General features: G+C 41.2%; 1 protein-coding gene across 1 annotated transcript in view; it reads right to left on the minus strand.

The window, feature by feature from the left end:
- Window positions 1–19,908, minus strand: part of LOC120574289 — a 41,254-nt gene that overhangs the window by 12,598 nt on the left and 8,748 nt on the right. Inside the window, exons 2-6 of the mRNA XM_039824590.1 lie at window positions 19,468–19,583; window positions 18,651–19,244; window positions 17,476–17,510; window positions 17,020–17,128; window positions 16,670–16,882 (exon numbers count right to left, since the gene is read on the minus strand). Coding sequence (XP_039680524.1) covers window positions 16,670–16,882; window positions 17,020–17,128; window positions 17,476–17,510; window positions 18,651–19,244; window positions 19,468–19,555 — 1,039 coding nt within the window. The 5' untranslated portion in view covers window positions 19,556–19,583. The remainder of the gene's footprint in view (window positions 1–16,669; window positions 16,883–17,019; window positions 17,129–17,475; window positions 17,511–18,650; window positions 19,245–19,467; window positions 19,584–19,908) is intronic.

Here is a 19,908-nt window from a genome sequence, read left to right on the forward strand (position 1 = left end):
TGTGGACTCAGCAGTTCAAGTATGATTTTCCTGAGAATGCTCAAGGAGAGCAGTTAGAAATGTCTAAGGAAGACCAACTGTTCATGGACAGAGTCACCAAATCGGCAAAGCTGGTCAACGGCCACTACTCTATTGGTCTGCCGTTGAAGAACAAAGAGGTGAAAATGCCCAACAACAGAGCAATGACAGAGCAACGAGCGCTCAACATGAAAAAGAAGCTTCAGAGAAATCAGACATTCAAAGAAGACTATGTCAGCTTCATGAATGATATGATAAAGAATGGCTACGCTGTAAAGGTCCCAGATGAAGAACTAAAACGGAGTGATGGAAAGGTGTGGTTTATTCCGCATCACGGTGTATACCACCCTAAGAAGCATAAAATGCGAGTGGTATTCGACTGTGGCGCTTCATATCAAGGAACCACACTCAATGAACAATTACTGCAAGGGCCTGACATGACAAGCAGTCTGGTTGGTGTCTTGACTAGATTCCGTCAAGAGCGAGTTGCAGTCATGGCGGATGTGGAAGCGATGTTCCACCAGGTCAAAGTCCCACCAGAAGATGCTGACCTCCTCAGGTTTTTGTGGTGGCCGGACGGCGACACCTCAAAGGAGCTGCAAGAGTACAGAATGGAGGTACACTTATTCGGAGCCACCTCCTCACCAAGCTGCGCGAGTTATGCATTGAGAAGGTGTGCCGAGGACAACAAGAATATGTTTGGTGCAGCAGTGGCGGATACAGTCTTACATAATTTTTATGTAGACGATTGTTTGAGATCAGTTGCCACTGAGCAAGAAGCAGTCAGACTACTCAAAGACTTGAAGGCCATCTGTCAAACAGGAGGTTTTAGACTGACAAAATGGACAACGAACAATCGAAATGTGTTGTTAAACATTCCACCGGAGGACCGGGCAACAGAAGTCAAAGATCTCGATCTTGACCAGGATTCACTCGGCCATCAAGAGAGCTTTGGGAATACAGTGGTGTATCCGGCATAGTACGTGCACATAGAGCAAAAGCCCCTCACCAGGAGAGAATCCTGTCCACGATGAGTTCAGTCTACGACCCACTGGGAATGTTGTCGCCAGTCATACTGCCTGCTAGAAACATCCTGCAAGAATTATGTAGACTAAGAACAGGCTGGGATGACACTGTGCCAGAACATTTCGCACAACAATGGACAGAGTGGACTGAGGAACTTCAACAGCTCACTGACTTTGGAGTGGATCGGTGCTTTAAGCCACCTGAGTTTGGGAAAACAGTGCAAGCTCAGCTGCATCACTTTTGTGACGCGTGTGAAACAGGCTACGGTACTGTTACTTACTTAGTCCAGAAGAACAGTAGCAACCAAATTTTCTGCTCATTTGTCTTGGGAAAGGCAAGGGTTGCCCCTCTCAAACCACCAACTATCCCCTGCGATGGAGCCGACGGGCGGCGGCCTTAGCTGTGAAAGTGGACGTCATGCTGAAGAAAGAACTACAGTTGCCACTGTCTGATTCCAGGTTTTGGACGGACAGTACTGCCGTACTCAAGTACTTAGCAAATGAGAACATTAGATTTAAGACATTTGTGGCAAACAGGATTGCCATAATTCTGCAAGCATCAAAAGTGCAGCAATGGAGCTACGTCAGCACTCAGTTAAATCCTGCTGATTGCGCCTCCAGGGGACAAAAGGTGAGTGTCTTCATGAAGAACGAAGTTTGGATTGCTGGGCCTGTCTTCCTCAGTAAACCTGAAAGGGAATGGCCAGACAAGCATGATCACCTGGAAGAGCTCACGCGGCTGAAGATCCTGAGGTCAAGAAAGGCATACTTGTTAATGCTACAACAGCAGAAGAAAGCACTGATGCAATGCAACAACTAATTCAATACTATTCTTCATGGATACCCCCAAGAAGGCTGTTGCGGGCTCACACGAATCAAGGGAACCCTGATAAACCTGTCAAGGAAGAAAAGGAGATGAATGGATTGTACAGTGATTAACAACGGGTGAACAGGGAGATGTTGAGCTACAAAAAAGTCTCAAACAGACTTATCTGACCGTGGACAATCTGCGACAAGCTGAGATGGATATCATCAGCCATTGTCAGCAAGGTATGTTCCAGGAAGAGATATCTGCTCTTCAGAGAAAGGACTCCATCAAGAAGAGTAGTCGAATCTTCGGACTGAATCCACAACTTGAAAAGGGAATTCTTCGTGTTGGAGGGAGGCTCAGTCGAGCATCTATGCCAGCCGAAGCCAAGCACCCGATGATTCTGCCTAAGAACCATCGTGTGGCTAATCTGATTCTCCAGGATTCACATGAGCGGCTGGGACACAGTGGACGTAATCATGTCTTGTCTCATGTACGTCAAAAGTACTGGATTATTGATGCCCCCTCGTCGATCAGAAGAATGCTGTCACACTGTACGTACCTGTCGAAGACAACATGGTGCATGAGGCACACAAATGATGGTGGATTTGCCAAGAAACAGAGTTATACCAGACGAGCCACCCTTCACCAGAACTGGAGTGGATCTATTTGGGCCATTCAACATTAAGCGGGAAGATCATCCGTAAAAAAAGATATGGGGTGATATTTACCTGCCTTGCTTGTCGTGCGGTCCACATAGAAATGGCAACATCATTGGAAACAGACTCCTTTATTCAAGCTCTGCGTCGCTTCGTTGCTAGAAGAGGTCAGGTGAAGGAGATGAGATCTGATAACGGGACCAACTTCGTTGGAGCTGATCATGAGCTCAGAAAGGCAATAAAGGAATGGAATACCTCACAAATCGAGAACAGCTTGCTCCAACGTGACATCAGATGGTTATTCAATCCACCATCCGGATCCCACCATGGAGGTGTGTGGGAAAGAATCATCCGCTCCATCAGGAAAATCATGGGAGCTACACTGAGAGAACAAAACTTGGATGAGGAAGGTCTTCAAACGTTCTTCTGTGAATGTGAAGCCATTCTGAATAGTAGGCCTATTACCATGCCTTCTAATGATGTTAATGATCTGGAAGCTCTTACCCCACAGCACTTACTCCTGCTAAAGACTAACCCCAACCTGCCACCAGGACTCTTCCATAAGGATGATACTTACGCGCGTAAAAGATGGAGGCAGGTCCAGTATATGAGCGATCTGTTCTGGAGGCGCTGGACCAAGGAATATCTGCCTCTACTCCAGAAGAGACAAAAATGGAACCATCCATCACGGAACTTCATCCCGGGAGACGTAGTCTTGATTGTCGACGAATCAGCCCCCAGGGGATCATGGCTGATGGGAAGAATCGTTAAGACTATGGAGGACGAGCATGGAGTGGTCCGCAAGGTTTGAGTCAAGACAAAGATGAATGAACTTGAGAGGCCGATAACTAAACTCTGCTTACTTCAGGAAGCAGTATGAGAAGGACTGTTACTGAGTTTTACTCAAAAGAAAGACATTTAAAGTTGTAATTGCTTCTAAGTTAGAAGGCAATTAGGGGCCGGGTATGTAGAGGCCAAAGTACAATTCATAGCAATGTGAATAAGAATTAATGTTAAAGAAGTAAGTAATTTCATTTAGAAGTTCATGTAATGGTTAAAATGTTAAATAATACATAAAAAGTTAAAAGCATACTAGAATTCATGTTTTTATAGGATTTTGTACATCTTGGTAAAATAATGTACTGCCTCTTTAAGAACCGGCCAACTCCGGCTACGTTACGTTGATTTTCATTTTGTGATTCAGATCTTGAGAGCTGTGGAAGCGAACGGTTTCTTACTCTTAGCCGCGCTGCTAACTTCTAGCTATTTCTATTAAGAATTTCCTTTTGTTTCATTAGCAACTACAATAAGTGTATTAGTCAGCTCACATTCCCTCTTGTAAATCGGAAACCAAGGAATAAAAACGGAGATTTCATCTTTTATTTCAAACAACGTTTCCAAAGTGGATTTATTGGACTGTGTTGCTATCGCGTGTAAGATATACATGCAACCGGGATTAGCTGCTTGGAACAATGTTAGACGGTTATTAGCGGTAAGCCCTGCAATATCTCAAGATTTCAAACCTACTACAATAGTCATTATGGCCTTTAGAAAAATGTTTTTGTGGAAGTGGGGTTTTGTCCCCATGTTTTGGGGTTAAGCATTTGTCCTTAATGGCATTACATCAGGGGTCTTCAATGTTTTTAAGCCAAGGACCCCTTAACTTAAAGTGAGATGTAGCAGGGACCCCCTACTACATATTGTATGCAATTAAGTTGCATATTAAAGTGGGCCTACAATAACTGTTAGGGCAACCTGAAGCCTTCTTACATACCCTTTTTTCATAAGCTATTAAAATATTAATGTTGGCATGATTTTATAAATCATATTTGAATGTTACATATGTGGCACAGTACATCTAGGATTAACTGTATCTGTGGGCTGATATCTTAGTGACTACCTAACCTATAGGCCAGTAAGCCTATCATCAGTGGGAATTTATATTTGCTAATAATATATTGGAATTATGTTAAGGCATTTTCATTTTTTTTTTCTTTTTAAAGACTCCTAAATTTACAATAATTTGGAGGCCCCCCTGCAATGACTCTGAGGACCTCCTGTTGAAGATCTCTGCCTTACATTACTTTTACTTTTATACTTTAAGTAGTTTTGAAACCAGTACTTTTACACTTTTACTTAAGTAAAAGCTTGAGTTGATACTTCAACTTCTACAAAAGTATTTTCAAACCCTAGTATCTGTACTTCTACTTGAGTAATGAATGTGAATACTTTTGACACCTCTGCTTATCACAATGGAAAAGTGGATCGGCTTGCTTTGTGCAAATGTTTTTTTTATTGAAAACAACATTGGCATATACGGAGTGTTCAATTTCACACTAATATTCTCACTTGGAACTAATAATCTGTCACACAATGTAACACTGTTGCCTCCATTTTCCACTGCAGATAGTACTGCCTCATGCCTGAGGTGAGTGTGGCTGGTCGTCATAGCGACTATGGTTTCCCCGACTCATTTCCTGGTTCTCCTTCTCCATAACCAACGTGAAATCAAGGAGAGGGTTAACTTTTCCTGCTGCAGGTTTCCCACCGTGGTCAGAAAGAACAGAGGAGACACTTTGTTTCTCTCACTGACTGTAGAGTCACTACTCGCTCGGAGCTAATCGCCGTGACGAGCCTATTAGCTACGCGGCCAGCAAGCCCAAATAAGCGGGCGGCCGCGTGTCTGTTTTGTTTCCGGTCTGCGAAATTACTAATCCCACTATGGCCACGCCAAGATCTGCCCTTCAATCACTACTATTGGCCAGGCGTCCAAGGTAACGTAACCTCATTTGTTCAGGTCCTATCCTCTGACAAATCCCGCTATCCTAACCACTCGAGGTGAAATGCCTAACCCCGACCAATCAAGCTGCTTCTTGGCTGTGGATGATTGCAATCTCTTCTTGGGTGACGTCACAGGAATGGCGGCCAGTTGCCGGGGGTGCGTTTGGAACTCTGCTAGCAGTATCAGTTTATACTGTGTTTTTAAGCAGTTTTGGTTACTGTTTTAAATATTCCACAGAGGGCTTTGAATATGATGCCTTTACACAGCTGAAACTGGAGCGTTCGGACAAAAACGTCGTCTGTCAGTTAATGCTGACAAACGTTGTGGATACGGCAGTGTTGCCTTGATAACCTGGCAGTCTAAAGCCGCTTTCAAAGCAAGTTCCGGAGGAACCCAGCAGCCCGATGCCTTTGGCAAAATATTATCAATCTGCCTACTGCTTTCGGGAGATATCCATCAGTGTCCGGGCCCTACTAACTCGGAAAACAGCGGAATACCGGGAAAAGAAGCCTACCACCAATTGCTGCCCTAACTGCGGAAAGGTGGTAAGAGCAAACGCTAAAGCAGTTGCCTGTGACTTGTGCGTGACGTTTTTGTTCATATAAGGTCGCGGGAATATTGCTCGAAATTGTATGACAGGGCAGTAAGGAATAAGTCGGTTATCCCGTTGGTTTGTAACCGGTGTTGTGTGCGGGAAATGTGCAGTGTAAATGTCTTGGATGACACAAATGAATTGAGAATGTATAATGACGACAGTATGGATGGGAAAGACTATGATTCACTTTGGGCTTTTAAATCGGAAAGGGATGCATTTTATTCATGTTAATGCAAGGAGTCTGCTACCCAAACTGGATGAAATCGGTCGCATCTACGTCTAAGGCTACTGTGATCGCTGTATCGGAGACCTGGCTAGACTGTTCCATTCAAGATTGTGAAGTTGGGCTTACAGGTTATTACATCTACCGACGCGATTGCAACAGACACGGAGGAGGAGTGTGCCTTTTTATAAGGACTGATATAACTTTTAATCCGTGCCACGATTTACAGGTGGATGGCTTGGAGGCAGCCTGGGTGGAATTAATTCTTCCTAAAACCAAGCCCATTATTGTTGGTGTATGTTACCGCCCACCTAAGCAAACAGACTTTTATGAACTCCTTGAATCTGTCTGTTGTAAAAGCAATGTATGCCTAGAGAAAGAATGCATCATCATGGGTGATTTTAATACAAATCTATTATTGCCACGAAGTAGCTTAAAAGAATCTCTTTCATGTCTTTGCAGGGTGTCTGGTTTACAGCAATTAATTACTGAGCCTACTAGGTTGTCTATAAATAGCCAGTCCCTTCTTGACTTAATTTTGGTATCTGACTGTGGAATGATAAGTCAATCAGGTGTGTTGGATGTGGCTTTTAGTGATCATAATGCAGTTTTTTGCACACGCAAGAAAATGAAATCTCAGCCAATAAATAAGCACTGTTCTATCAAATACAGATGTACCAAACAGTACTCTGCTGAAGTGTTTAATCAAAGGCTGTCTGAGAGAGACTGGTCTGATGTGCTTGAATGTATTGATGTTGATAAGGCTTGGGATTTGTTTAAGCAGCGTTTTATTAGCAGCTCTTGATAGTGGTGGGCAGATCGAGGCGTCGTGAAACAGTGAAACAGTTGAAGCAAATGTGTCCATATTGTGTCGAGGCTTCGAAACAATCTGACACCCGTCTCAACGATGACACCTAGTGGTCACTTGCAGGTGTTGATCTGAAACAACCTTGATAATGAGCCATTAAAAAATAAAAATGTATTATTGTATTGTATAATTTTTCTAATATGTGAAGCTTGTAAGGCGTGCAGACTCCTCACTGTGCATAATGCTATTTTGGTCATAAAAAATGAATATTAATAAAAGAAATCAAGCCACAATGTCTCACTTTTTATAGATTTTCATTCAAAAATATTTATTTCTCTGCTGTGGAAGGACTTAGCCTACTTCGTGTTTTACAGATAATTTCTCCAGCCTTTGAAAAGATCCTCTCACAAAGGGACACTTGTTGCTGGCATGCAAAGATATTTTTTAGCAAGGACATACAAATGAGGAAAGATTACTGCTCTCTCTTTCCAGTATGTTAGGGGATCATGAGTTCTGGGCAAAAACGCAGAGTGGAGGTATTTTTTCACTTCCACTGTGGCTTCAGCTGTAGCATTATGTATAACCTCGGTTTTACTGATACGATCATTAAAACGTTCCCATAAACTGTCCTGTCCTATCTATCTATCTATCTATCTATCTATCCATCTATCTATCTATCTATCTATCTATGTGTCACTGCATGTAGGTCTATACTCTGTCTGTTCCTGTCTATCAGTCAATTGTGTAAATTTAAATGTAAGCCTAAATATAACTAAACAACTTGCACTATGAATGTCACTATATCACCAAATATCCGCTATCTCAAAATCAAACTCATCTCACAAAACCCACGAGGTCAAGGTGCGTTGACTTCACTTTTATACTGATGTGCGATGTGTGTTCCCGCCACGTCAATCAAACGCTGATTTGGCGGACCATGCCACCTGTTGAAACACTAGTGAAACACTCCGGTGTTTCATTTAGGCGTAGTCACGTGACATCAGTGTTTTGAATCGCGCTTCGGATCAGTGTTTCGAAACATCTGCGCTTCGGGATCTCGGCAAAGCTTCGGAACATCAGTTTCACTTCAGCCATCCCTAGCTCTTGATGAAGTCGCTCCAATGAGGGAATCAAGAATTTAAGCATGGAAGTGCATGTTGGATGACATCTGAAATTGTTGATATGATCAGACAACGTAATAGATGGTTCATAAAGTTTAAAAAGTCTAAACTCCCAGCGGACTATAACTCTTATGCTTATCTTAGAAATCAAGTAAGTTACAAGGTACAGCAAGCTAAGTCTGTATTTTATACGGATTCCATTGCTGCAAATGCAAAACAGCCTAAAAAACTGTGGAAAATTCTTAATGATATGGGATCAACAGCAAAAGTAAAATCTAAGTCTGGTAAAGCGGGGCTTATTATTGAAGATGAGATGTGTTTTGATAAGCGGCGGATTGCCTGCCATTTTAACCATTATTTTACAACCATTGCTGCCAGTTTGGTCAGTAAATTGCCTGGTGCTTCTGACAAATTTGGCATAGATTTTGTTAATTCCTTTTATAGAAGTAAAAAGGTCTCTGTAGATGCATTTGCAATTAGTCCTGTCTCAGAGGATAAAGTAAGAGCGAGTCTCTTGACCCTGTCAGTGAATAAGGCCTTTGGTTTGGACCTTATCCCTCCAGGATTTTAAGGGTTAGTGCTGGGGTTACATATAGTATTCTTACCCATATCATAAATCTTTCCATAAGACAGGGTGTTTTTCCAAATGATATGAAAAATGCTAGGGTGGTTCCTGTTTTTAAGAAAAATAGTAGAGCTGACATTGGAAATTATAGGCCAGTATCAAGCTTGTCAACCATATCAAAGATTATTGAGCGTTTGGTGTATGAACAGGTGGAGGAGTATCTCATCAGGCTTGATCTATTACTGTATATGAGCTCCAATCTGGCTTTCGAGCTGCATATTCGACAGACACTTGTCTCATCCACCTTTTCGACTATGTGCGTCAGAACTTTGAACAAGGGAATTATGTTGGCATGGTATTACTTGACCTGCAGAAAGCATTCAATTCTGTGAACCACAAGATTTTGATTTCTAAATTACAGTGCATGGGATAAACTGGTGAGTTTGTGTAGCATTTATATTATTTTTGTTTTGTTTTTCATTTAGTTTGTTTTTTACGTGATGTTTATATTTTTTTAACTTCCTCCTCCATATTGTATGTCTTTCCATAATGGTTTGTTTGCTTTTTGTATATTGTTTTACATGTGAAACACCAAGGACCGTGCTGGAAATACGTATTTTACTTTAGCATGTTATCCTTTGGATTACTGTTTTTATTGTCTTTATCCAGAAATCAATCAATCAATCAATCAATCAATCAATCAATCAATCAACCAACCATAGTGGGATACGTAATTTTGCTTCCGGGCTTACCTAGATGATAGGTATATTAATATAATAATATTTTTAAAAATTAAAGGATGGGTTTTTTGATAAAAGAAGCTTTGTGTTATGTGTAGGGGAGTTAGCAGAGTTCACCAAAAGTGGTTTGACAAGAATAGGTCAAAAGGTCAAGCAGCATAATAGATTTATAGCATTATTTTAACATTAAAAAATATTTAAAAAATCAAAAGGATATTTTTGGGATAAATAAGCTTTGTGTTATGTGTAGGGGGTTAGCTGAGGTTCATCAGTAGTTTTTAACATGAATAGGTCAAAAGGGCAAGCTGCCTAATAGATATTAATGTGCCGAATATCCAATGTCCAATATAAAACCAACTTTACCACGGTTAAAAAATGTCGGACATGTTTGGGGCTGTAGTAGCTGCTTCAACATCAGCATTACCTGAAGCCCCCGAGGAGGAGAGGTGGCTGGCTATACATAGAAGCAGAAACAGCATCACGACGGGAAGAAGCCGAGGAGGAGGAGGAGAGTGACCATGACAGGGCCATGGGAGCGGAGCGGTGAAGAGATGGAAGAGAGAGTAGATGACGATGTGGTAAGGAGGAGGCAAATTAACAGGGACTCTCAGGAAGTGTGTGTGTGTGTGTGTGTGTGTGTGTGTGTGTGTGTGTGTGTGTGTGCCTCACGTCCAGAGGTCGACCGATTCATCGGTTTTGCCAATTAATCGGCACCGATAGTTGATTGGTGGAACTATCGTTATCGGCAAAAATCCATGCCGATAGTTTTTCCAGGTTGCGTCCGTTGCTGGAGCGGCTGAGAAGCGCATGCTGTCATTCATTACACAGTACACGAGAGCTGAGAAGGGTCTGCTGGCATCATGCATTACAAAGCGGCCTCTAGAGGCGAAATAAAAACTATCACTGATGCCTCTTGTTGTTTATTTTCGACACGTGTTACAGCGCGCTGCACGGAGAGCACATGCTGTGCGGAGAAGGCTGATATCAGATGCGCGTTTAAAGCATCGACAGCAAAAAGGTTTGTTATATCATTATAAAGTTATTCATTTGTTGAATAGATGCTGCATTAGTAGAGAAATAACAGCACAACAATATGTGTGTTTGTTTGCTTTCGAGGCTAAGATGACGCTAAACGTTAGCAGTAGGCTAACTAACCTCAAGCGGTTAAAACACTGACAAAAATAAACGCAAGTCCGACCCAAATCGTCCACGATCCGTCTAGTGGCTGTCGCTGGAGAATTGAGATGTGTAGAATTGACAGCGCATTCATTTTAAAGGGGTGATAGAATGATTATATAGAGTATTTCACACTGTTCCTTATGGTCTCCTAATGGGGTATGTAACATTGGTTGTGCTGAAAATGGCCTGGTTGATAATTTATTGGCCCTTATGCATCCCTGTGTTTTGGCCCTAAAGAGCTTTTCTTCCAAATATGGTATGCTCGTGAATATTTAGATGAGCTGCGCGCTGATTGGTTGAGCGAATTGCCATAGGCAGACATTAGAGATGCGCGCTGATTGGTTGAGCGAATCCCCAATACACACATATTAGAGAAGCGACAGAATCTCATATTCCAGACACTGCAATGTTTCATTACCAAATTCACTTCTGAGACTTTTTTTATGTGAGAAATCAACTATATAAAGCTCAAATATGGGCCGTTTTACGAAAATTGATGGCTAATTGCAAATATGGTAAGACTGTGTGTCGGACTTCAGTGGCGGGGCTGCTGCCTCGCCGCCCGGCTTGCCTTCCTTCACAGACTCCGGCCTGCTGTGAGCTCCGTTAGGCTGGCAGCCCTGACAGAGCTCCAGTGCCTGTAACTCCCTTCTTCCTGCTAGCTAAATGGCCCGTTGTGTGAGAGTGAGAGTGCGGTCAGCGAGCTTGTTACACCAGCAATCTCTTACCACATGTTACACACAATGTCACGCCACTTAGCTATACAACATATACCTAAATGTCTTATAAAGCTAACAACGGTGTCCGATTTCAAGTTAATTAATATTTGTGAAGTTTAGCTAGGTGTTTCGTTAGCTGCGACTGTCCCTTCAATCCTATCTATGTGTAGCTACAAATCACGGATAGTTAGCTTCATTTTTGGTCGTAATTCGAGTATATTTACAGTTTGAATTTCGTCACGCCACTTACACAACATCTAACTAAATGTTTTATAAAGCTAACAACGGTGTCCGATTTCAAGTTAATGAATATTTGTGAGCTGTAAGGGTTTCGTTAGCTGCGACTGTCCCCAGACGCGGCCTTACCTATGTTTCACCCGTTTCAATTGAAAAAGGCCCCGCCCTCCAAGGGGGGCCCCAACAGACCAGCAAAATCCCATTCATTTTCTCCGTAGGATATTAATTTTCAGCCATAATGTCTAAACCATCCAAGTTAGATTGACCACGAGCTACGAGGTTGCAAAACAAACGTTTCTGCTCCTATAAAAGCCACAAGGTATGAAATCAACCTTTTTATTTGCGATCTTTTATTTGCGATCTTCTGGAGAAATACTACACTACCCAAAATTCAACAACAACACTAACGTCTCTGATTGGTCAAACTCGCGGTTACCATGGCGACGTTTACCGCCCCAGTGAACAGCATCTCCAGCATCTGTAAACCTACCGGCGACAGCAGGCGACCGGTAACCGGGGCAGGCTACTAGCCAAAATACTGATTATCCGTCTTCAACTGAAACTGATGGCAATAATGATGACCAAACATTGTTAGTAGAACAAGAACATGACGATCAAGATCCTACCGCTGAGACAGGTGAGGGAGATGCCAGGGAGAAAGCCCCCGTTTACAGAGACAGACCCGGGGTGCTGGCCAGAGCATATTGCCGATGACCAACGAATTGATATTGTTAGGAGCGGTCCCGTTCAGATAGAGGAGTTTAACTTCACACTAAGCCAATCAACCCCCGCGTTTTACCAAGGACAGATATTTCATGAAGATGAAAAATGGAGAAAAGATACGCAGGTCATGGAGTGATGGTATCAAATTAGGCTACTCAAAATCATCCGATTCAGTCTTCTGTTTCTGCTGTAGGCCCTAGGCCTAACTTATTTGGCAGCGACGGAGAGTCGTCTCACTCACAGAGGTTTCAGAATGTGGGAACGACTCACTCTCACACTCCATGATCATAAAAATCCAATACACACCATGCCAATATGGACAGCTGGCGTGAGCTGGAGAAGCGGCGAAAAACGCACGGTATCATTGACAATACACCCTCAAAAAAGGCGCCGCAAATATAGAAAAAACCCTGTGGCGATGTGGATGCTGAGGACCTGCTTGTGCGAGATCTCGGCTGCTATCACTGCCGTGCCAGCAAAAGAAACTACTGGCCTGCAGATTCTGAGCTACATTTACAGAAACAATTTAGTTGAACTGCATCCAAACCTCAGCATCGCTCTCCGACTCATGATGACAGTGCCCGTGACTGTAGCGAACGGGAGAGAGGAGTTTCTCTCGGCTTGAAGCTAATAAAACACAATCGCTTGTTTTAGTCTTCTGCAACACAGAATGATGTTCATTTTTTTAATTATGGTCCGTTGATTTTAAAATCGGCGATAAAGCACACCTGAGGTCAACAATGCTCCAGGAGGCAGCTCTACTTCCGTATTTCAATTGAGCACGAGGTGACAAAATCGCTGGACAAAAAAGATGAACTTATCAGGGCATTCTCAGCACTCAAACACAGAAGGTTTGGATTTCTAAAAATGGCTCAGGTGAAATCTCACGCCCGCCCGGTTGAGCTGACCGAGCTGAAAAACGCGAGCCCATCATTATTTATGAAAAGTTCGGTTCAGTGTCAGACACTTTTTCGTCTTTGCTTTTGTTAAATAATTCAAGTTGAGGGGATGTTTGAGCTGTTTTTTTTTTTTTTAAGTCAGCCCAGACAGTTGAAAATATACTGCGCAAATCAATTAAGCTGAAAGGGCACGTAATACAATAATATACCATTGATGCAAACCAACAGGAATCCTTGCTTTTTCTGTTATGTTTATGTTTTATGTGGGTAGGGCCCCATATTAGTTATTGAAACGGGCCCCCAGATGCTTAAGGCCGCCGCTGACTGTCCCTACAATCCTATGTGTACAGATTGCGGCTAGTTAGCTTCATTTTTGGTCGTAATTCGAGTATATTTACAGTTTGAATTTCGTCATGCCACTTACACAACATCTAACTAAATGTCTTATAAAGCTAACAACGGTGTCCAATTTCAAGTTAATGAATATTTGTAAACTGTAAGGGTTTCGTTAGCTGCGACTGTCCCTACAATCCTATGTGTACAAGATTGCGGCTAGTTAGCTTCATTTTTGGTCGTAATTCGAGTATATTTACAGTTTGAATTTCATCACGCCACTTATACAACATCTAACTAAATGTTTTATAAAGCTAACAATGGTGTCCGATTTCAAGTTAATGAATATTTGTGAGCTGTAAGGGTTTCGTTAGCTGCGACTGTCCCTTCAATCCTAGCTGTGTGTAGCTACAAATCACGGATAGTTAGCTTCATTTTCGGCGTAATTCCGAGTATATTTACAGTTTGAATTTTGTCAAGCCACTTATACAACATCTAACTAAATGTCTAATAAAGCTAACAATGGTGTCCGATTTCAAGATAATGAATTTTTGTGAATTCCAGAGGAATTCTAAGAAGAGGCTAGCTATAGCTATAGCTAGCCTCCTCTAGCTATAGCTCCATCCAGCCGCAGGCTCTATCAATGAGACTCGCGGACAAGAGGCGTGTATTTCACCGATCGTTTGTTTAAATAACTCAACACATTATAATTACACACATTATAAGATTAACTGGAACCTGTGGTAAGAGATTGCTGGCGTAACAAGCTCTCTGACCGCGCTCTCACTCACACACACCTGGCATTAGGAAAAGGGGAACTGCAGGCCCTGGAGCTCTGTCAGAGCACCAGCGTTTAGTAGTCCATTAGCCAAAAACCGGTGACTTTGCGCGGGTATGGAGTGCTGTGGGCTGCTAGACGTAACGGAGCTCAATCGAGCTCAGAGCAGGCCGGGGTCTGTGAAGGAAGGCAGGCCCGGGTGGCGAGGCAACAACACAGGCAGCTGAACTCCGACACACAGTTGGACAAAATTTGCAAATAGCCATCCATTTTCGTAAAACGGCCCATATTTGAGCTTTACATAGTTGATTTCTTGCATAAAAAAGTTTCAGAAGTGAATTTTGTAATGGAATAGCAGAGATCTGCACGACCTAGATTCGGAAGACTACCTGATCTCAGGTCAGTTGTGTAGCCTATGTAAATGTTGGGGCGTGACTGTTCTCTTAAGGTTCCGGATTTTGAGATGCTTACGTAAGCAACTAGCTTTGTTGAGATTCGCCCATTTTCAGCGGCAGTTTCAAAATATGAGATTTTCATAGTAAAGGGGTGTCAGTGGGACTATGAGCTTCTATGTATGTCCTATTTACCCACCGAACTGTCGTTATTCAACTATGACAGGGTAAAATCGGTTTTGCATTCTATCACCCCTTTAAAATCCTCAGCGGAGCAGCATCAACAACTGCCCGAAAGCACGGTATTATTATATGGTGGAGCGAGATAGAGAGAGACTGGAGAGAGAGAGCGTTATATGGTGGAGAGACATAGAGAGAGACTGGAGAGAGAGAGCGTTATATGGTGGAGTGACATAGAGAGAGACTGAAGAGAGGGAGCACCGGCGCTAGAACAAAGCCGTGAATCAGAGAAATAAAACGTGTTTTCGCCGATTCATCTCTAGAAATGCGACTGTAGTGAGCATGTCACTATCACTAACGTTATCCACATTTATATTTACACGCAACAAATGATATATCCAGCTTCAAAAAAGTCTAAAAGTCGGAAGTTAGAATGAATGCATTGTGCAAAGAGTGGTTGCTATGGAGACGATACACAGTGTTGAGTTCCGTTGCTCTGATTGGTTGTAGGTCTATCCAATAAATGCAGAGGCATTTTTTCCTGGTTCGGTTGGAACACGCCCCATAATCACAGCCCAATGGAGCGGTTTCAGACTCCCATTCTGACTAGAATCTGAGTAGGACCACGTCAGGCTAGGTCTAAACCGTTCTACAGAGAAGAATGGCGTCACTGTTTTGAGATTTGGCATACATTTGGGCCTTTTTTGAAGAAATGTAAATAGTTTGTCCTTTATATGAATTATAATGCTCATTATGTTTATTTTTGCACTGGATGACTCTAAATATGTAGGAGAACTGTTTTAGACAACACACATGCTTGTGTAGCATTGCTGTGGGTGTAATATCAATAAATATGACATTATTATTTTGATTATTGGCAAAAGCGTCTGGACTTTTTTTGAAAAAATGTATGTATTTTGTCAACTGTTTTATCCAGTATCAATTCTAAATACTATCGGTCGATTAATCGGTTATCGGCAAATACGGCCCAACCTAACTATCGGTATCGGTAAAATCCACTATCGGTCAACCTCTACTCACGTCATATAGACAACAAGCAGTTTGGCTGTAACATTAAAGTTAGTGGCTGTCAGGTAACCTAACTGTTTAAGCTTACATTGAAAATGATAGCAGTTAGCCTGTTGGGTAGCTGAAAAGTCTGTGTGATCTATAAAATCAGTGTTGATACAAGCATCAGTGTTCCTTGGATGGCTTAATTACCTTTTTTTCCAGGGCATATACTACTCTCAGCTTTATTGTAGCTTTTGGGAAGGGTTATGGTTATAGTATTTAACACTTGTGTCCAAAGCGACAAAAATATGAATCTCAAAATAGTTAAAATTAACAGTAAACTGTTTTTAAAGTTGCTTAGCCAATAAGCAAAATAGTAATAAGAACAATAATGGCAATACAATATAAAATATCAATAATAAAAAATAATAAACATACCATAAATATACAAATCATAACTCTAAGAATGAATGATTTAAGTGTAAGATCAACAGATAAGTCTTGAGATCCCTCTTGAAGGATCCAAAACGATCACATGTACGCTGAACACTAGGCAACTCATATCATAGAATGCACGCATATTTTAAGAGGACTGTCTGCAGGGAATGTGTCTGACCAATCACGGTGGATGTGGGCCGCCTGGGCCAAAAATGCCAGGGCCAATTTGTTGTCCAAGTCTAGCCCTGGTTAACATAGTAGTTGACTCTGAGGTTAAGTTACCTCTCTTTCTGAAACGGGCTGGAGTTACCCCTCTCTCTCAGGTTTGATTAACCTCTCTTTCTGAAACGGAAAACCCAGAGTTTCCCTCATCTCAGGGTTAAAGTTCTCACTAAACCTGCTTTCTGAAATGGACCCGTTCTCAGAAATAACCCACCTTCGGAAGCCTCTGCAGCCAATAGCCACGCCACACACTGGAACTTCAAGTATGCAGCCCCACTGAGGAACACAGCCCAGCACCACATCAGCCAGCCCAGCCATCTTCTGATCCAGTACTCCTTCTGCCTGCCCACACTCACAGCTTCTTTACCACCTACTCCAGTCTGCACTTGAGTTCTGTTCCCTGAACCTGACACTTCATCAGCCTCTCCTGTTAAAGGATCAAAGCCAGCAAATAGCAGATTAACTTAATTAGTTAGTTTCCTATTTTATTGACACTGATTGGAATTCAAATATATAACGGTTAAAATCAATGTTACTGTAATATATTTTTCATTAAAATATTACCGTTCTCATTATTTACAGATGATACCGATGTGATTGCAGACTCTCCTCCTGTGTTGTCATCATTCTTCTCTGAGTCTTCACCTTCACCAGGTTCATTCACTGGATCACACTAAGAAAACAGATAATTTCATTTAACCTTTAGTTCACCTGGTTAGAGCATCTGAGATTAAGAATGTCTTCGTTAGTAAGGGAGCCAAGAAAACAGCAACAACTTAAATGTACAACACTCAAATCAATATCACACAGTGATGCACTAATTCAGTAAGATACTACAAAACATAAAATCAAGGTCACATTATATGCACAGTTTAAATCTTTGTCTGTGAAGAAGTGTTTATTCAGGTGTGAGACTTCAAATCTGATCTGACTAACCTCAGAAACTAGAGTTAGTTTTAGAAAACAGATGCTGCTCTATAATGATGATCACTAATGAAGGTGAAACAATCTCATCTTTACCTTGATTTCAGCTGAATTCTCCTCCAACTCCTCTACTGCAGAGTTACATGAGAAACAGATAGAACAGGATTATGATTAGTTTTTAAATATCACTGGATCAGCTAACCATCACTATATTTGCAACTTCTGTGTTAATTTGTTTCTTCTTTTTGCCTGCAGGTGATTTAATCAGGGTTGGAAGGGTTAGAAAATCATCAATCAAGTTTGACAGTTTTTCTTAGTTGCTTTGGCACAAATGTCAAATGAAAATTATTATTCTCAAATTTAGTTTGGGGGTGCAACTTCAAAACACATTTCCACCACAGGGTTTAAGTTTATGTTTTATTGTACCCTTGATGTATGTTTTTGTTCTTGGATGTATTGTGATTATGAATGTATTCCAGCTTATGTAATGTTTTTATAAAATAATAGAGCACATGAAGAATTCTGTTTAAGACAGACTGAAGCTAATTCAAGATTCAAAAAGCTTTATTGTCTAATATGTTACCATGTTAGATCTTTGTTTTTGATTGAAGGAAAGGCATAGTGTGTGTGATGTGTCAGTAGCATGAGTTTTGTATATGTATTGCATTGAGAATGGATTTTTTGTATAATGACTTTTTCGCCAGAGGCACTCTGAGCCTTCTTCCTGATGGTAAATAGCTCAAAGCTTTGGTGGAGGGGTGGGAGGCATCCTGGATGATGAAGTTGGATTGTCTTTCCACTGCTTTTATATAAAGATCAGATTGCAGTTTTTCTGGAATGCTTATAATCTTAACGGCTTGCCTGGCTATCCTAGCTTTCTCTTGCATTTTACTAAGCTGTACCAAGAGGTGATGTTGAAAGCGATAACAGACTATCAGTGACTGGTATACTCTGGATAGAATGTCCTGTCTCACTTCAAATCCTTTAAGCCTTCTGAGGAGACACATGTGCTGTTGGGCCTTTTTGTAAATTGTGTGGATCTTAATAAACAAACAAACAAACAAATGTTACTGAACTTTATTTAGTTGTTAGAGACTATAAAATCCAGAGAGAAATATCTGACTCTTTAGCTGCTAGATGCTCCACTATGTTGACCAGCTAGTCTCTAACTGTATCTGTCTGTTTGGTGCTGAGCAGGTACTGTACCGGGCTCTTAGAACTTGTTATCAGAAAACAGTTACCTAAACAGTTAAACTAGACTAAAACCTCACCTCTTAGATTTGGCTGAAACACTGAGGAATCCATTGTTTCTTCTTCGTGGTCCAGCAGGTGTAGTTTCTGCTCTTCTTTTTCATCACACATCACTCCACTGTTGCAGTGGTGACCATTTTCAGAGACCATTATGTCTATTTTTTCCAGCAGATCTATTATCTCTTTTTCATCCATCATACTTCTTGTACATGTGTGGAATCTTTTTTCAACAAAACTGCTGTTTGCTCTCAGGTCTGTCAGGGCACTTTCAGAGTTTTCCCCTGACTTATGAGTCACAACTGTCATTACATAAGCAAGTGATCCTTTCCCAAAAGCTTTTTCTAACCACTGCATTCCTGAACTGTAATGGCTGGTATGCAGACCATTTGGTAACAGTAAGAGAAATGCATGAATTCCCTGATTCAATGGGAATTTATTAATGTTTTGTAGACCAAGCATGTTAATGACAGAGACGTTCCGACCACAAAAATCATACAGTCTGGTTGAAAACTGTTCCACATTAGTTTGTCCATCATGGTCAAGTAAGATGTTTTTTGATCCAATCTCAATGGAATCTCTGTCACCAATTAACACAAGTGTGAGTTCAGGTATCACTGAAACAAAATAAACAGAATAATATCACTATGTTACACTGCAGTAATCTATGAAACAGAATTGCCACAATTATAGTTTGTAGAAATGCAATGACGAAATAAAGTTAATAAACTAATTCTCACATTTACGATTAAGATAAGTGTTTTAAAACATAACTGAAATCTATAAAAATCAATGTTCATGTAAATCAACTGTACAATCAATTATTGTTTAAAATAGTACCTTTCTCATTGGCTGCAGATGGTACAGATTTGGGTTCAGACTCTCCTCCTCCTCCAGCTGCTGGGTTGTCATCGTTGTCTTCCTCCATCTTATCTCTTCATCTTTACAGAGTCATACTGTATGATAAAGCCATTGAGACAAAAATAACGATAAAATATCACAGCAAATGCGCATTACCATTCAAGCTGATTGAGCAAATGATTTGATAAGATGAATAAAAGCACTGCATCTTACACAAAACATTTTGTCAAACATGTAGATGATTTTACTGCTTGTGAAATGTTCACTTGCGACTTACAATGACTTATAAAGATACATAACAGCTACTTACTACTTATACTTCATCAACAGGAATAGAAAGGTAAAACAGCAAACAGCCAGCCACAAATAGTCTATAAACAAAGCATCAGGCTGTCTGAGATTTGAATGTATCAATATTTT

Source organism: Perca fluviatilis, chromosome 15 (assembly GCF_010015445.1).
Source record: "Perca fluviatilis chromosome 15, GENO_Pfluv_1.0, whole genome shotgun sequence".
NCBI lineage: Eukaryota > Metazoa > Chordata > Actinopteri > Perciformes > Percidae > Perca > Perca fluviatilis.